Here is an 18,762-nt window from a genome sequence, read left to right as displayed (position 1 = left end):
GGAACTAAATGAAATGGAGACATGCAGTATTTCAGAAAAAGAATTTACAGTAAAGGTTATACAGTTCATAAACTGGAACAGATGAGAAAATCAACAGCTTATGTAAGAATCAAGAGGAAATAAAAATATTATAGCTAAAACAAAAAACACAATGTAAGGTTTCAACAGTAGACTAGAAGTAGAGGACTGAATTAGTGAGTTAGAAGGCAGGGCAGAAAAAAAAAACCCACACAATCTGAACAGCAATTGGAGAAAAATATTACAAAGCCTCGAATGAGAGCCTAAGGGAGCTTTGAGGAACATGTAAAGAAGTAACGTCCATATAATAGGGGTGTCAGAGGTACAAGAAGAGGAGTAAGGCTTACAAAACCTATTTGAAGAAATGACAGAAAACTTCCCTGATTTGAGAAAGAAAAGAATCACAGAGAGTCCAAAACAAGATGAACCCAAAAAGACCCACACTGAGAAATGTCATAATTACAATGGCAAATGTTAATGACAAAGAGAGAATCTTAAAGGCTACAAGATAGAGACAGAGAGTTACCTACAAGGTATCTCTCACTATATTATCAAATGATTTCTCAACAGAAACACATCAGACCAGAGAGAATGCAATGAAGTATACAAAGTAATGCAAAGCAAGGGACTTAATCTAAGAATACTCTATGCAGCAAGGCTATCATTCAAAATTGAAGGGGAAATCAGGAGCTTCGCAAACAAAAAAAAAAAGGATAAGGGGGGTTATAACTACCAAGCCAGAAATGCAAGAAATGCTAAAGGGACTGTTGTAAAAACAAGAAATAGAAAGGGAAGAAGAAACACAGGCATAAAGAATAAAAATGGCTACAAACAAGTACCTATCAATAATAACCTTAAACATAAATAGAATAAATGCTCCAATCAAAAGACATTGAGTGGCTGAATGGATAAGAAAACATGACCCATATATATGCTGTCTACAAGAGACCCACCTCAGAACAAGGGATTCACACAGACTGAAAGTGAAGACATGGAAAAATATTATTCACGCAAATGGAAATGAAAAAAAAAAGCTGGAGTAGCAATACTTATATCTGACAAAATAGACCTCTAAGTTAACAAGAGATAAGGAAGGCCAATTCATAATACTAAAGGGGTTGACTACAACAAGAGGATATAACTCCGGTAAACACATATGCACCCAATGCAGGGCCACCCAAATACAAAAATAAAATAAAATAAAATTTCTGAAAGATATCAAGGGAGAGATCGGCAGCAATACAATCATAGTAGGGGATTTTAATACCCCATTGACATCACTGGATAAATCATAGGCAAAAAATCAGCATAGAAACAGCAATTGTAAATGACTCACTAGATCAGGACTTAATTGACACCTTCAGAATATTTCACCTCGAAGGTACAGAATATACGTTCTTCACAAATGCACATGAGACATTTTCAAAGATAGACCACATACTGGGACACAGGCAAACACTCTTCAAATTCAAAAAGATTGAAATCAATTCAAGCATCTTCTCAGATCACAATGCATATTAGAAATCAACTACAATATAAACAAAAAAATTTCAAACACTTGGACGCTAAATAGCATGTTATTAAACAACTAGAGGCCTAGTGCACAAAATCCGTGCACTGGGGGGGGGGGGGTCCCTCAGCCCAGCCTGTGCCCTCTCACAATCTAGGAGATGTCAGTCGGACATCCTTAGTGCTACTGCTGAGGTGGGAGTGGCACCTGCCACCACCACTGTGCTCACCAGCCGTGAGCCTGGCTTCTGGCTGAGCAGCGCTCCACCTATAGGAGCTCACTGACCACTGAGGGACAGCTCTTGCGTTGAGTGTCTGCCCCTTGGTGGTCAGTGCACATCACAGCAGCCGGTCATTCCGCCATTCAGTTGATTTGCATATTAGCCTTTGATTATATAGGATGATTGAGTTACCAACGTGATCAAAGAAGAAATAAAAAACATCCTGGAAACAAAGGACAAGAAAACACAACAATCTGAAATCTATGGGACACAGTGAAAGCAGTCCTGAGAGGGATGTTCATAGCATTACAGGACTACCTCAAAAAAAAAAAAAAAAAAAGATAAACTGGTAATAAATTAATAAATTATCTAACTCTAAAACTTAAGTAATTAGAAAGAAAGCAACAAGAAAAGGCCAGAGTGAGCAGAAGGAAGGACACAATAAAAATCAGAGTGGAAATAAATGACATAGAGACAAAAAAAAAAAAATACAAACGATCAATGAAACCAGGAGCTGGTTCTTTGAAAAGATAAACAAGATTGATGAACCTCCAGCCAGGTTCCTCATGAAGGAAAGAGAAAGGAACAAAATAAACAAAATCAGAAATGAAAGAGATGAAATAACAACAGACCCCACAGAAATACAAAGGATTGTAAAAAATAATATGAACTCTATTCCAAAGGATTGTAAAAAAATAATATGAACTCTATTCCTGTCAGCCTAGAATAAATGGACATATTTCTACAAAAATAAGACCTTGAAAAAATCAGGAAGAATAAAATAATCTGAATACACTGATAACTATGGAGGAAATTGAAGCAGTAATCAAACACCTTCCAGCAGACAAAAGCCCTGGGCCAGAAGGCTTCACAGGGGAGTTCTACCAAACATTCAAAGAAGAACTAAAACCTATTCCAAAAAATTCCAGACTATTACAAAAAATTCAAGAGGAAGGTACACTTCCAAGCTCTTTCTATGAAGCCAGCATTACCCTAATCCCAAAACCAGATGAAGACACCACGAAAAAAAGAGAATTATAGGCCAATATCCCTGATGAACATAGACGCTAAAATCCTCAACAAAATCCTAGCAAATCAGATCCAGCATTACATTAGAAAGATCATACACCATGACCAGGTGGGATTTATTCCGAGGATGTAAGGATGGTACAATATCCCCAAATCAATAAATGTAATACATCACATAAACAAATTCAGAGACAAAAATCACATAATCATACCAACTGATGCAGAAAAAGCATTTGACAAAATCCAACACCCTTTCTTAATAAAAACTCTCAGCAAAGTGGGAATAGAGGGATCATACCTCAACATAATAAAAGCTTTATATGACAAACCTACAGTCAATGTCATACCCAATGGGCAAAATCTAAAACCATTTCCCCTAAGAACAGGAACAAGATAAGGATGCCCACTTTCACCACTTCTGTTTGACACAGTACTGAAAGTGCTAGCCATAGTCATCAGACAAGAAGAAAAAATAAAAGGTATCCAAATGGGAAAAGAAGTAAAACTGTCATTATTCACAGATAACATGGTATTGTACATAGAAAACCCTAAAGACTCCATCAAAAAAACAAGTATATTTAATAAATAAATTCAGCAACATAGCAGGATACAAAATTAATACCCCAAAATTTATGGCTTTTCTATACACCATTAATGAACTCACAGAAAGACATACAAGCAAACAAAAAATCCCACTTACCATTGCACCAAAAAAAATTAAGATACCTAGAAATAAACTTAACTAAAGAGGTAAAATACCTGCAATCAGAAAACAATAGCACATTGAAAAAAAGAGATAGATGAAGACATAAACAAATGGAAGAATATACCATGTTCATGGAGTGGTAGAATCAATGTCATTAAAATGTCCATACTACCCAAAGCAATCTATAGATTTAATGCAATCCCCATTAAAATATCAACAGCATATTTAACAGACCTAGAACAAACACTCTAAAAATTCATCTGGAATAAAAAATTACCCCAAATAGCCCCAGCAATCTTGAGAAAGAAGAACAAAGTTAGAGGGATCACAATATCAGATATCAAGCTATATTACAAAGCCACTGTTCTTAAAACTACCTGGTACTGGCACAAGAACAGGCATACAGACCACTGGAACAGAACAGAGAACCCAGAAATTGACCCAAGCCATTATACTCAATTAATGTATACTCAAGAGCATACAAATTGTATACTCAAGAGCATACAATAGAGTCAAGATAGTCTCTTCAATAAATGGTGTTGGGAAAATTGGACAGATACATGAAAAAAAATGAAACTAGACCGCCAACTTACACCATACACAGAAATAAATTCAAAATGGATAAAGGACTTAAACGTAAGATGGGAAACCATAAAAATTTTAGAAGAATCCAAGGCAGCAAAATAACAGACATATGTCATAGCAATATCTTTATCGATATATTAGTAGCTCCTAGGGCAATGGAAATTAAGGAGAAAATAAACAAATGGGACTACATCAAAATAAAATCTTCTGCACAGCAAAAGAAACTATCAACAAAACAACAAGAAAGCCCACTGCATGGGAGAACATATTTGCCAATGTTATATCCGAAAACGGTCTAATATCCAAAATTTATAGGAAACTCATACATCCTACCAAAAAGAAGATAAACAATCTAATCAAAAAATGGGCAAAGGACTTAAATAGACACTTTTTGAAAGTGGACATATATAAGGCCAAGAGACAGATGACAACATGCTCAATGTCACTAAGCATTCAAGAGATGCAAATCCAAACAACAATGAGATACTATCTCACACTTGTCAGAATGGCTAGCATCAACAAATCAACAAACAAGCGTTGGCATGGATGTAGAGAAAAAAGGAACCCTTTTGCACTGCTGGCTGGAATGCAGAATGGTGCAGCCACTGTGGAAAACAGTATGGCATTTCCTCAAAAAATTATAAATGGAGCTCCCATTTGACCCAGTAATCCTACTTCTAGGAATACATCACAAGAAACCAGAAACACCGATCAGAAAAGACAAATGCACCCCTATGTTCATAGCAGCACAATTTACAATAGATAAGATCTGGAAACAGCCTAAGTGCCCATCAGCAGATGAGTGGATTAAAAAACGGCAATGGAATACTACACTGCTATAAAAAAGAAAGAACTCTTACCATTCGCAACAGCATGTATGGACATGAAGACCATTATGCTAAGCAAAATAGGCCAGTCAGAGAAAGATAAATATCACATCTCACTCATTTGTGGAATATAATGAAAAACATAAACTGACAAACAAAAATAGATGCATGGACAGAGAAGCATCAAACAGACCATCAAACTTCAGAGGGAAGGCAGGGGAGGGGGGTAAGAGATCAACCAAAAAACTGGAATGCATGCATACAAGCATAACCAATAGACACAGACACTAGGAGGAGGTGAGGGCATGTGCTGGGGGATGGGGGTGGCCTGGGAGTGGTCAATGGAGGGAAAAGGAAACATGTAATACTCTATTGGTATGTAATATTTTAAACAATAAAGAATTTTTAAAAAATAATAATAATGATACTATACACTGCTGTTAATGATAACAATCATGTATCTGAACCTAGTTAAATATTTCTAAAAATTTGTTTCCATTTGTTGTTGGGAACTTCAAAATCCTATCTAATAAAAGAGAAACATGGTAATTGGCCTACGACCACTACCCTTCCCATTGGCTAATCAGGGCGATATGCAATTTAACTGTCAGCCAAGATGGCGGCCGGCAGCCAGGCAGCTTGAAACTAACATGAGGCTTGCTTGCTTCAGTGATGGAGGAAACCAACGTTCCCCGCCTGCCTTGCAGGCCCCTGAGCCTGCAGTTTGAAACATTTTAACAAATATAGAAGCTAAAAAAAAAACCAGAAACCAGCTTTCAGCGAGCTGGGATCTCAGAGCTGGAGTCAGAGCTGGAGTTATACATTGTTTCAAACCGAAACAAACCAGATACCCACTTTCAGCAGCGGAGGCCTAAGAGCTGGAGCCTCAGAGCTAAAGCTGGCCCAGAATTAAAAAGAAAAAAAGGAGTGATTGGGAGATTCTGTCACGCGCTAGCCTGAAAACAGCCCTCAGCCCCTCACCCAGACTGGCCAGGCACCCCAGTGGGGACCCCAACCCTGAAAGGTGTGTGACCAGCTGCAAACAGCCCTCAGCCCCTCACCCAGGCTGGCCAGGCACCCCAGTGGGGACCCCTACCCTGATCCAGGACACCCTTCAGGGCAAACCAGCCAGCCCCACCCATGCACCAGGCCTCTACCCTATATAGTAAAAGGGTAATATGCCTCCCAGCACCGGGATCAGTGGAGCCGAGAGGCCTCCCGGAACCGGGATCAGCATGACAGGGGGCAGCGCCCAAACCCCCTGATCGCCCTGCAGCTGTGTGTGACAGGGGGCGGGGCCACAATCTCCCTATCCACCCTGCTCTGTTTGTGACAGGGGAAGGCGCCCCAACCTCCTGATCAGCCCTGCTCTGTGCCTGATACGGGGGAGCTCCCCAACCTCTGATCGCCCTGCGGCTCTGTGTGTGACAGGGTGCGGCGCCCCAACCCGCCCAACCCCCCACGGGCCCTGCTCTGTGTGTGACAGGGTAGAGCCATAACCTCCCCATAGGCCCTGCCCTGAGTGTGAGAGTGGCGGCGCCCCAACCCCCTGATCGGCCCTGCTCTGTGGGTGATAGAGGGTGCCGCCACAACCCCCCCCCCACGGGCCCTGCTCTGTGTGTGATGGGGTAGAGCCATAACCTCCCCATCGGCCCTGACCTGAATGTGACAGTGGCGGGGTCCCAACCCCATGATCCGCCCTGCTCTGTGTGTGACAGGGGGCGGCGCCCCAACTCCCCTATCGGCCCTACTCTCTGAGTGACAGGGGGGAGCTCCTCAACTCCCTGATGGGCCCTGCTCTGTGCGTGACAGGGGGGAGCTCCCCAACCCCCTGATGGGCCCTGCTCTGTGTGTTACAGGGGGTGGCGCCGCAACCTCTCCATCGACCCTGCCTTGAGTGTGACAGGGGGCGGTGCCCCAACCCCCCAATTGGCCCTACCCTGAGCGTGACTGGGGTGGCATCACAACCTCCCGATCCGCCCTGCTCTGTGCATGACAGGGGGCGGCGCCCCAACACCCCAATCGGCCCTGCTCTGAGCCCTCCAGGGGCTGCACCTAGGGATTGGGCCTGCCCTCTGCCACCCAGGAGCAGGCCTAAGCCAGCAGGGCGTTATCTCCCAAGGGGTCCCAGACTGCGAGCGGGCACAGGCCAGGCTGAGGGACCCCCCCCTTCCCCCCGAGTGCACAAATTTTTGTGCACCAGGCCTCTAGTCTATATATATATAAGCCTAAGCAACCAGTCGACTGAACAACTGGTCGCTATGACGCACACTGACCGCCAGGGGGCAGACACTCAACACAGGAGCTGCTCCTTGGTTGTCAGTGAGCTCCCACAGTCAACCTCCCATGGTCCTTCTCCCTGGCCGGCCAACCTCCCGCAGTCCCTCCCCCAGACTGGGCAAGATGGCCCTAATCAGCCCTGATCTCTGGCCAGGACGAGGGACCCCACCCATGCACGAATTCATGCACCATGCCTATACTTGAGAATAAAGAAGCAAATTCTGAGGGATATCACTTAAAAACCAACCATTTCAAGCTGGGTTTTGGACTCAGCATAGCCATTCTAATCTTCTACACTTTCTACTCTGGGTTCCTACAGTGGCTCCTGAAATACTGCCAAAACATCACTCTGCAGAGTCAATGATGCTCCAAAAGGCACTACAGACTAAGGTAAGAAAGTAGTCTCAGACATACTACACTGTTAGCGAAAAGTAAAACCAAGATATAGGTTTCACTTGGGTCCCCAGGAAATCCAGACTACTCCCATCACAAGCACATTTACAATGTGTTCTAGTTCATTGAAGACTGACTAATTATTAAATCAGTACCCCATCTGTACTTTGCATGGATCAGGTACCTCCATCATGCTCCAGAGAACCCAGAATTGAAACAGGCTACATCTAAGAAGGCCCAATGATTTCAGTCCTCTGATGCTAAATCCAAACCCAGATTCTGGCTACCATTTTCATTCATTCATCAAAAATGTATTGAGCACTTAAGTGTGCCAGGCAGTATTATGTGCTAGTGTTCCAGCAGTGAGCAAATACAAATACAAGCTTTGCCCTCATGGAGTTTTCATTTGGTGATATGTTGTCAGGAAGGAGAGTGATAACAGGCAAGGTGACCTGCAGGTGTAGGTCCTGATGCCACTCAGTTCATTCACTTCCTAAACACTGGTCCAAGCTTCTCCACCTTGCCTCTTACTATGGGAGGTGAATTTTGGAATTTAACAGAACAAGTGCAAAATTACTAAGCTGGGCATGTGAAGTCTGCTAAGAGATCACAGACAGATTCCAAGACTCCTTTGGGTTTGCCTCCTCCAATAAGTCATGAGTTCCTTGAGGCAAGGAGTGTGTCTAGTTAATTTCTGTATACCATGCACTTAGCACAGTAAAGACACCCAGTAAATTTTGAATGAATAAATAAATGAATAAGTGGGTTTTTTATAATACTATATAGGGTGGGAGTCCATGTCTTGCCTAGGCTGGCTCAGTCTCCCCCACTTAGTATGAATACTTTGGCTTCAAAGTGACCCTCATGCTGATGGCACGTGAGCACCAATCTGTGGGGATACCAAATGAGTCCTGAGGTACCTCTACATATACTGGTACCAATGACTATACCTCTGATATACCAAGACAGCTATGCCCAGTTACACATTTCAAAAAACTGTCTGAGAAAAATGGTACAGATGTTTGCTGGTTTAGTGGAATGGCTTTCTTAGTGGAATGGCAAGAATAGTTAGGTTGATGGCACATTGAATTGGCGGGGGAGGAAGGCATAAGAGATAGTATAATAAAGTGAATGCCAGACTCTTACTTACTTTAACACCTGTGCAACTGTATTTGGTCCAAACCATTCGCCAATTGACTTTCCTTCTCCTACACCCATTTGCGCTGTTTTTATGTGGAAAAAAATAAACATGTTAGCAAAAGGTCTTCCAGCATGCCACAAAATCCCAACTTTCTGCATAAATAAACAGGTGGACAACTTAGTGGAGCCACATACAAGGTAGAGGACAAGAAGAGCAGGTACAGGCATTGTTTTTAAACCACTGATGTGACCTTACCCATTTGATGGATAGAGTAGCAACAGTCTTTTCTATCTAAGAAGCACTGTAGGATCCGCTGGTATTCTTTGGGTTGTTCTTTTTGTTTCTCCCAGTTCCAGTCTTTTAGGGAAAAAAAGGAGTTAAGTTATTTTTATAATTTCTTATTACTTCTCTGAACTCTTATTATAACCATGAGGTTAGAAGGACTACAAAGAAGTTTTATCTTAATGGCAGGAATGACCAACTTAGAACATTCCTAAATATCTTTAATTTTGATGACAAAGGCATCTGGAAACTGATTACTTTCAAAGACTTGATAGGTGTAAAGTAAAAGCATAACAAGAAGTTGACCAAGGAATTGACTTAGCCCCAGGGCTAGAAGTGAGTAAATATTATATGAAAACAGTCTCATAAAGGCCTTTCTGGTCAGCTACTCAATGACCAGGGGTCACACAAAACCCAGCAACATATCCAGTGTCTCATCACCACACAGACAGCAACGGCTTTGTCCTTATATTTTGGCAGTATTACCAAAAGAGTCTCATGGGGGTAGTACTATTCTGACACACAACATTTCACAGGGGAATATACACAATTCAGAGTTAAGGAAGCCTTAAAAAATTGCATGCTGCCAATTTTACACATTTAAAAAGTCCACACTGAGCTTTGCAAAATCAAATACCTTTTCTATCAGTATTCAAGGTTTCCTTATGACCAAAACCAAAATAATTACATCTGTAGGGATCCCATCCATGACTTAGGCACAACCCTCCAATGCTACTGACGACAACTGCAAAAACTTGCCATAATCACTGCTGTGGACAGGATGCACTGCTCCCATCCCTCCACTGCAGGAACTCTGTCTAATGGGACAGAATTCTGAGGCTTGCTTTGCTTCCAAGGCATAAATTTATCTCCTGAGGTTTTAGAAAGGGTTTGAATTCATAGTTTAATTTTACTTGAAGCCAAAGGCCATTATCTCCAGAGTCTTCCATTCTCTTTGCTTTGAGTATTTCTGAAACCAAAGTTTTAAACTTCATATTCAGCACAGACTTCAGAGGGTTATCTGTATCCAACTGTTTTTCATCAGCTAACAAATTGTCCAAGTCTGAGGAAATCCTGATTAGCTGGCTGCTACTAGTAAGTATCACTAAATAGTTTCTGATGACGGTGATAAGTGAATCCACCTCAATAACTAAATAGGAAACACAACAGAACACTTCTTCACAAAATTACATCTTCTAATTCATCTTTGCTATAAGATCTATTCCCAAATCCTTCCTGCTATTTGCTTTTACATTAAAATAATTGAGACTGCTTACTGGGATTTTTTTCCGTTTGCTTTTCACAAAATTCACTTGCAGAAGAAACATCTTTTTTAAAATTCTTTATTGTTGAAAGTATTACATATGTCCCTTGTTCCCCCCATTGTCCTCTCTCAGCCTGCACCTACCCCTCAGTCCTGACCTTCACCCCCCACATTGTCTATGTCCATTGGTTATGCTTATATGCATACATGTTCTTTGGTTGATCTCTTATTCCCCAGCCCCCAGAAAAAAACATATTCTCATTTATAAATGAAAAAAAGTCATCCAGCCAGTAAGCTCAGTGGTTGAGCATCAACCTATGAACCAGGAAGTCACAGTTCAATTCCTGGTCAGGGCATATGCCTAGGTTGTGGGCTCAATCCCCAGAGTGGGGCGTGCAGGAGGCAGCTGATCCATGATTCTCTCTCATCAGTGATGTTTCTATCTCTCTCTCCCTCTCCCTTCCTCTCTCTGAAATCAATAAAAACATATTATAAGTGAGAAAAAGTTAAATAGTAAGAATGAATCTTCTCCAAGAAGTGTACCATAGAGACATCTCTGAACAAGGAGTCAGAAGTCCTACATTATATTCCCAAATCTATGTTTTCTAGCTGTTTGACCCTGGGAAAGTCACCTTACTTCCTGAACCTCAGTTTCTTCATCTGATAAACAGAAAGCAGGCACAAGATATCACAAACCCCAAAAAGAAGGAATCAGGCCCTCAAATCTCCCCAGGTCCTTCCACAATCATTTGTGATAATGGCAGCAGGGTGTGTGAGGTTGCACAATGGAGAAAAGGAATAATAATGTTTCCATTCTTTGAATCTCAATGATTTCAACAGAAAATCTCAGTTAAGGTATCCTTTCACTCCTTCATCCTCAAGTTGAACTGAACTTTCACTCAATTGCCAAAACTGGCATCCAGTCAGGGTCACCCTACAGATGCTCACAGGGAAGCACACATCTTAAGAAAGCAAGAATTGCCAGCCAGCGTGGCTCAGTGGTTGAGCATTGGCCTATGAACCAGGAGATCATGGTTTGATTCCTGGTCACGGCATTTGCCTGGGTTGCGGGCTCAATCCCCAGTGTGGGGGCGTGAAGGAGGTAGCCGATCAATGATTCTCTCTCATCATTGATATTTCTATCTCTCTCTCCCTCTCCCTTCCTCTCTGAAATCAATAAAGATAGATTTTTTTAAAAAGAAAGGAAGACTCAAGAGTTCCAACAATGATTACTGAAATGATTTTAATAAAGTAGTTTTTTGAGGAAGGTAATTTAAGGATCCCTTAATCATCAAATGGACATCTTCAGCGAACCAAAACCAAAATAGCACCAGCTCCCTCATTAGGCATTTCCTTTATGTCATTTACATCCTTTGCCAGGCAGATATTTTAAATGAGGTCAAGAAACAGACCTACCACCACACCCTTCCTTCTGCTCCCTTTGTTATGTGACCCATTTAAGGACTCAGTCACACAATGACGAAGATGGAAACTAAATGACACACCTGCCTCAAGGTTCAATTTTGTCCCTCTGGCTTGGTGATTCACAAGGAAATGTCACCTCTTTCCTTCTCATGGGAGACTTTGTCAACTTGTCAACCACACCACTTGAGCTTACATGGAGCACTTTTAGGACCTGTAGCTCAGTTAGTGAGTACTCCTCAAGTTCACCACAAATATGAAACCACCAGCAGTAAGCCCTACTGAAGAGGTCTCTAAGGGAGTTTGGAGAACAAATTTAACTCACCCCTTCCCAAGTGTCTGCAGATAAGGGCTTGAGCCAGCATCATCTGTCCACAGCGTAGCATACATCCCCAGCCAGCATCTGATGAAGGGCCCGTTCCTCCTGTTGGCAAAATGGATGGCAATAAATATGAGTTCCTGAAATTGCCCTTTCCCCAAACAATCAGCATGTCATGTCTGGGAATCATACAAGATACACACACACACACACACACACACACACACACACACACTGAAAAGAGGTAAGAGATATAGCCAGATATCAAACAGGGTTTGTTACAGGGTGGAACTTGCAAAGTTAATGCTGAGTTAACCAAAATGGGTTCTATGGCCAAAAAAAATAAATAAATAAACAAATGAACAGAACCTGTCCCTTATGTTTTCTGCTTGGAGACTTCTAGGTATGCATGCAATTTTGGTAGACCAGTGCAATGTATGACTACCAACACTTAGTCTATGCCATATAATTATCTGTTTGACCAAACCTGGCTTTGCACAGCTCACCTTTCAGAGAAACCCATCTTACCTTACTTAAGAAATAAATGCTACGAAAGGCAATCATCAAAATGGTCAAAGATACCTGGAAGACTTTTGACTGTTCTAAATGTACATTATAAAGATCTGAACAGCAAGAAGGGCAATGTGAAATAGAGGAAAGAATCTTAAATTGGGCATCAGAAGACCAGTCTCTAAATACCTAAATCTAAATCTCATCTGTAGACTGGGGATAATAGCATATACCCTGGCTACTATCAGTGGGGATTATAAGAATCAAGTGAGAGAGTATCTGGGAAAGTGTTCTACAACCCACTCAGGATAATGGAAATATTTGGTGTTATGAGTAAGGTCATAATTAAGAATACTATTAATAGCCCAGCCAGTGTTGTTCAGTGGTTGAACATCTACCTATGACCAGGAGGTCATGGTTCAATTCCTGATCAGGGCACATGCCCAGGTTGCAGGCTCCACCCGCTAGTGTAGGGCGTGCAGGAGGCAGCTTCTATCTCTCTTTCCCTCTCCCTTCCTCTCTCTGAAATTCATAAGAAACCCAATCTCATTTTAACCAAATAATTTCAACATTTCCCCCATCTATGTTTTGACAATAAATATATTATATATAATACATTATATAATATATATATTAAAAGAATACTATTAATAAATTAGAAATGTACTATATCTTTAAAAGGCACAAAACCAGCTAATAAATGAAATAAGACAAAGAGTTCCATTTTAAGAACACTTGATGTAACAAAAATCCCACAAATGTGGTCAGGATGAGCTCACTATCCTTTTTCATGGTACCAATGAAATCAGATAACTTGGATGGCAGAGGAGACATTCTGCTTTTATTGCTTTCATATCCCAATATGGAAGTGAACAAGTATACTATGAGCATGATCTCACAAAAGTAACGTTAAAGGGGGCCATTAACCTTATAAGACAAGTGAGCCAAGGTGGCTGCCCCTTTCCTTTTGTTGTGGGGATTGAAGGAGAGTTGCTACAGTAACAAGAGAAGGGTTGAGCCAACTTGAGAGCTGGAAGAGGAGCCCTGGGCTCTTGCTCATATTGGGATTACCGGCCAGATTAGTATGGAAAAGATTCAGTGAAGCTCACATAAAGAAGAGAGCATCGAATGCCAAAACATTGTCAGAGTTGAATTGCAAATGTCTTCAAGCTTTGCAAAGACCTCTTCACTGGAGACAGTTAACAGTTTAGAATCACTGGGTACTGAAAATAGTTATTTTGTTTGTTTTACTACTCAGGTACTTCCTGCAGAGGGAAAAAAATGTCTGTGTGGACTTCATTTTTGGCACTTTATCAGAAAACTTGATCTGAAGCCAATTAATAGGTCCAGTCCTGTATCAAAATTGGTCAGACAGGTTTCCTGTTAGGAGAATAGCTTCCACCATTGGGTTTGGTAATCTTTTCCCACAAGGCCATGATACCAGAAATAGGTCACCCTACTTGCAAACATTTTAGAAATTTTCTCTAGAGGGAGCCTGTTCACTTAGCTTATTGAATTGCCTTTTTTTTTTTTTTTTTTTTTTTTTTTTTCCCTAAACAGTAGCTGGTACTCTAAACCTAGAATTAGGTCCAAGGAAATCTATCTTCATCTCCCAGTGGTAAGGTGTTCTCATTTCATAGGGGAAAACAATCAAAAGAATTACTTTCTTTTCTTCAGGTACAATTGTCTTTAATAATCAAGTAGCTACTTGATTAAATTATAATCTACACAAAGCAGTAGATTATAATTTAATAAATACTGCCCAAATGAAAAGTCTGACTTTTTCCTTACTCTCAGAAGTAAAATAAATAATACAATCCAGAGCCTGAACACTTGGAGGTGGGCTCAAAAGTATCTTGGTATTACACATTAACAGTATGGAGCCATACATGATGAGGTTCCTTGGCAATAAAATTTTTGCATGAAGTGTAAGACTTAAATACTCCCCTAAATCAAATTCTTAATCATAGTGAGCTTCTAATTTGGAGATTTCTGTGAACTCGCTGAAAACTTCAGGCAAGCTATATACAAGGAAGAAAGCACAGTATAACAAATCATATACCTACCAATTGGTGAAAATTTCCTTCTGTATGTAAACCATAGACGAGCACTTATATCAGACAACAGCTTAGATTTTTCTGTAATTAAATGTGAAATTCAAATTAAATCACCATATCCCATCTAAAGATATCTGCTTTTGATTTCCAATCCAGCGGCAAACTAATTTTCAAATAACCACATAATTTCATTATTATGGGGCTAGGGAAATTCATAAGAAACCCAATCTCATTTTAACCAAATAATTTCAACATTTCCCCCTACCTATGTTTTGACAAGAGCCACTGGCTAGTAAAATGCTGCTGGGTGGCTCCTGTCTCTTTTCCACTGAGCTCCATGGTCTTGGCAGGTACTAACACTGGGGTCATGGCCATAAGACAAAGAATAGGAAAAGCAAGGATCCTAGGTAACCAACTAACAAGGCAATCAGCCCTGCCTAATTGGTGACATTTGACTGAATCTGTCATCAGTACTCACTTTCTGTTATCTAAAACTGGGTATGGGTGTGTGTGTGTGGTGGGGTGTACACATGTGGGCATGTTTAACTAAAATGAAAGTGCTCTGTTAAGCAAATTAATTATGTAAGCAATGTATTAATACCACCTAGTGCAACTGGTATTTGTAATCTAAATAGATGTATAACATCATAAATGTTTTTGTGTCTATTTTGAAAGTATGCTTTTTTGTATTTTATGACAAATTTATTTCGATGGCCACAAATACGGCTTCCATGTTCCCATCAATATTTAGATGTGGTTCTATCTTTCTTAGTCTTCTCTCTCCCCTTTTTCAACAACATATCCTCATGTTTGTATTCTGTATAGTATAGTACTTATAGCCATTGCATTTTACGAGGAAAAAAAAAAAGGAAATTCAGTATCAGTCTATAGTTTCTATTTTCTCCCTTGCCTTTCCTTTTAACTAATCAGAAAATTACTGTCTGGATTTTCCTTCCCCTTCATGTCCACAGTGTCTGGCACATTTTGGGAAGCAGATGTATAATGGTTAAGAGTAAGATTCCTGGAGTCAAACTCTCCCTGGGTTTGAACCCTGACTATTCTACTTACCAACTGTGTAGCCCTGTCACTGAGATTCATTCTCATCATCTATAAGATGGGGAGAGCACCTACTTCATAGAGTTGTGAGCATTCCACAAGATAATACATGAAAGTGCTTAGATGCTAAAGTATGTAGTAAGCCTGCATAAATGTTAGCTGCTATTATATATGCCTCCTCTCAAAATGTAAAGACCAGTCACTCCTTCCTTCCTCTGATATTTTCTATACCTCTCACCTTCCCTATATGCTAGGAAGTCTGGGGAAGTTGTATGGACATTTTAACAATTTCACTTTGAAAGTCATTTTGCAATTTAACATTTGAATATGGGTATATTTGACAACCTAGTGATTTCTGTTGTCAAGGAATGCAGAACTAGAAGAGATGAGCTCCAGTCCCCTCATTTTATGTGCTAGTGAAGGGAGTTAAGCTCCAAAAGAGAAAATGACTTATCTAAGGTAGTAGAAGAGTCTGAATAGAAAAATTCTCCTAATGGCTAGCCCTGGCTGTTTTCCACTGTTCAGTCTTGTCCTATCAAAATTATGAAGCCAGACTCAGGAGGAGCTACAAAATGCCTAACTTCCTTTCCTGCTTTTTGATGAGCTTCTTCCTGTTATTCCCTCCATGCTGGGGCCTCTCCTCAGACAGATACAAAATCAGAGCTGCCTCACTCCAAGCTCAGGAATTTTCTGTGTACAGGGCCATTAGCAGTTTTAGGTTTAAAGATCTTTCCTAATCTATGAGAATGTAAGAGTAAGAAAGACAAATTCAGCCCTAGCCAGTGTATCTCAGTGGTTAGAGGATTGGCCTGTGCACTGGAGGGTTTTGGGTGTGATTCCAAGTCAAGGGCACATACCTGGGTTATAGGTTCAATCCCTGGCCACAGTTGGTTCCTGTGCAGGAGGCAACCAATCAAAGTGTCCAATCAATGTGTCTCCCTTATATCAATGTCTCTCTCTCTCTCTCTCTCTCTCTCTCTCTCTCTCTCTCTCTCTCTCTCTCTCTCTCTCTCTCTCCCTCCCTCCCTCCCTCCCTCCCTCCCTCAAAAGCAATAGAAAAAATATCCTTGGCTGAGGGTTAACAACAACAACAAAAAGACAAATTCAAGCTTCCTTTCCATCTATCTAGCTGTATGTTCTATACACAATCAGAATAAAGTAAAACAGAGCTATAATCAGCAAAATATCTCAAACTACAAGACTTCTCAGTATCTGATATTATTTCTGACAGCCATGGGCTGTTTAGAAGTCCCCAGTGCTTTAACCTAGACAGAAAAGGACATGTGAGGAATGAAAAGTATGTAGCCCAGTCATCAAAGACTTGATACTGGTTACTGATACCAGGAGTGGGTCCATGCTTTTTGAAACCCGAGTCTTATAGAATTCAGGGATTCTCCTTTAGGGGAAAGAATACGAATATATGACCTTTTCAAATTGTACAAACACTTACGACCATATAAACATGCTGCAAGGGCCTCTTAAGGTCTTGGAAGGGGCCTCTGCAAGGGAAGGGCCTGAGGCTTAAACTTCTATGGCTGCCAGGTAAATCAGCTAGAGAGTAGGATTAACAGTTATCAAGGTCATGTTCTGCCAACCCAAGGAGGAAAACTGTATAGGACCTTGACCTCAAGCACCCACTTTATTTGGGTTCTCACAGACAAATGCTACCAAACCTTACCTGTTTTAAGGAGATGCTGTTTCCCCAAGATCCATACCAGGTCATCTGTATCTGGAAATTCTTCTAGGTAGTCAGCAAAAATAGTAATTTGGTTCTCATACTTGGATAAAACTGAAATTAAAGGGAAGAAACTCAGGCAAAATTTAACAAAGGGGGCTTGCTTCTGTGGTCTAATGATTATTACCTTTATCCTAGGTGAAAGGTCATGAGTTGGGCTCCAAAGTAATAGAAGCAAATCCTTTTCTTTGAGGAAAAGAAACACTCACAGGCCACAAAATATTTTAGTTAAGGGATTTCCTCTTGACCACCTTTTTTGACCTTCCCCTTTAAGGCTCTATTTGGCACCCCATCTTAATAATTATTTGGCTACAGTTAACTCAAAACCTTTTCTTTCATGGGGTCTTCTTAGTAAACAGTCACTTATCTAGCTTCTCCTAAAATTAGTTTATCAGGATAATACAATAATACCTTAATACCTAACTCCTACCCACATCACAGGGAATATTGTACGGTTTCTAGTGGCCAATGACTTGGAAGGGGCTATGACAAGTCTGAAAGTTTATACAACTGTGAAAATGTAATATTTTAGCTGGAAGACTGAATGTTTTAATGGTACTTTGATTTGTTATTTTATTCACATATGACTTCTGCAAAGTAGGATCTCATAGCTGATGATAAATACAGGGTGAGGCAAAAATAAGTTTACAGTTGTGAGTATGCAAAACATAGAATTTATTCTTGCATTGTTATTTATTAATTTTTGTATTATTTTACAAAATAATATGAACAACTGCAAACCTACTTTTGCCCTATTCTGTATAACTTGTTCTTGGAATTCACAAATGACTATGGTTCTCTCTCAAAATAAAGTAACAGAATAAAATATAATTAAACCTTGTAAGATCATAGGCCAGAATCTCAGAATTTATGACCATGTAATGTAGGAGGGGTTAAAATTCACTTTTGTACCATTGGTGTCTGCCAAAAGAGTCAAGACTGAACTATAAAGGGGTTTTATCTCAAAAGTTCTCTTTAAAAAACTCTCAGCAAAGTGGGAATAGAGGGATCATACCTCAACATAATAAAAGCCTTATATGACAAACCTACAGCCAGCATCATACCCAATGGGCAAAAACTAAAACCATTTCCCCTAGGTACAGGAACAAGACAGGGATGCGCACTCTCACCACTCCTGTTCAACATAGTATTGGAAGTGCCAGCCATAGCAATCAGACAAGAAGAAGAAATAAAAAGCATACAAATTGGGAAAGAAGTAAAACTGTCATTATTCGCAGATGACATGATTTTGGACACAGAAAACCCTAAAGACTCCATCAAAAAACTACTAGATTTAATAAGTGAATTCAACAATGTAGTAGGATACAAAATTAACACTCAGAAATCTATGGCCTTTTTATACACCAACTACAGGCCTGGTGCACAAATTCACGCATGGGTTTGGCCT

At 40.5% G+C, this 18,762-nt stretch overlaps 1 protein-coding gene across 1 annotated transcript in view; it reads right to left on the bottom strand.

Annotated features, from left to right (window-relative positions):
- ATG4A (autophagy related 4A cysteine peptidase) overlaps positions 1-18,762 on the bottom strand; it is a 63,216-nt gene that overhangs the window by 14,938 nt on the left and 29,516 nt on the right. Inside the window, exons 2-6 of the mRNA XM_081115356.1 lie at positions 17,298-17,408; positions 14,573-14,644; positions 12,003-12,101; positions 8,965-9,066; positions 8,719-8,791 (exon numbers count right to left, since the gene is read on the bottom strand). Coding sequence (XP_080971482.1) covers positions 8,719-8,791; positions 8,965-9,066; positions 12,003-12,101; positions 14,573-14,644; positions 17,298-17,408 — 457 coding nt within the window. The remainder of the gene's footprint in view (positions 1-8,718; positions 8,792-8,964; positions 9,067-12,002; positions 12,102-14,572; positions 14,645-17,297; positions 17,409-18,762) is intronic.

Source organism: Myotis nattereri (genome assembly GCF_964212035.1).
Source record: "Myotis nattereri genome assembly, chromosome: X".
Classification (NCBI taxonomy): domain Eukaryota; kingdom Metazoa; phylum Chordata; class Mammalia; order Chiroptera; family Vespertilionidae; genus Myotis; species Myotis nattereri.
Note: the sequence above shows the minus strand (reverse complement) of the source record. Positions and strands in the feature narration are given on the sequence as shown.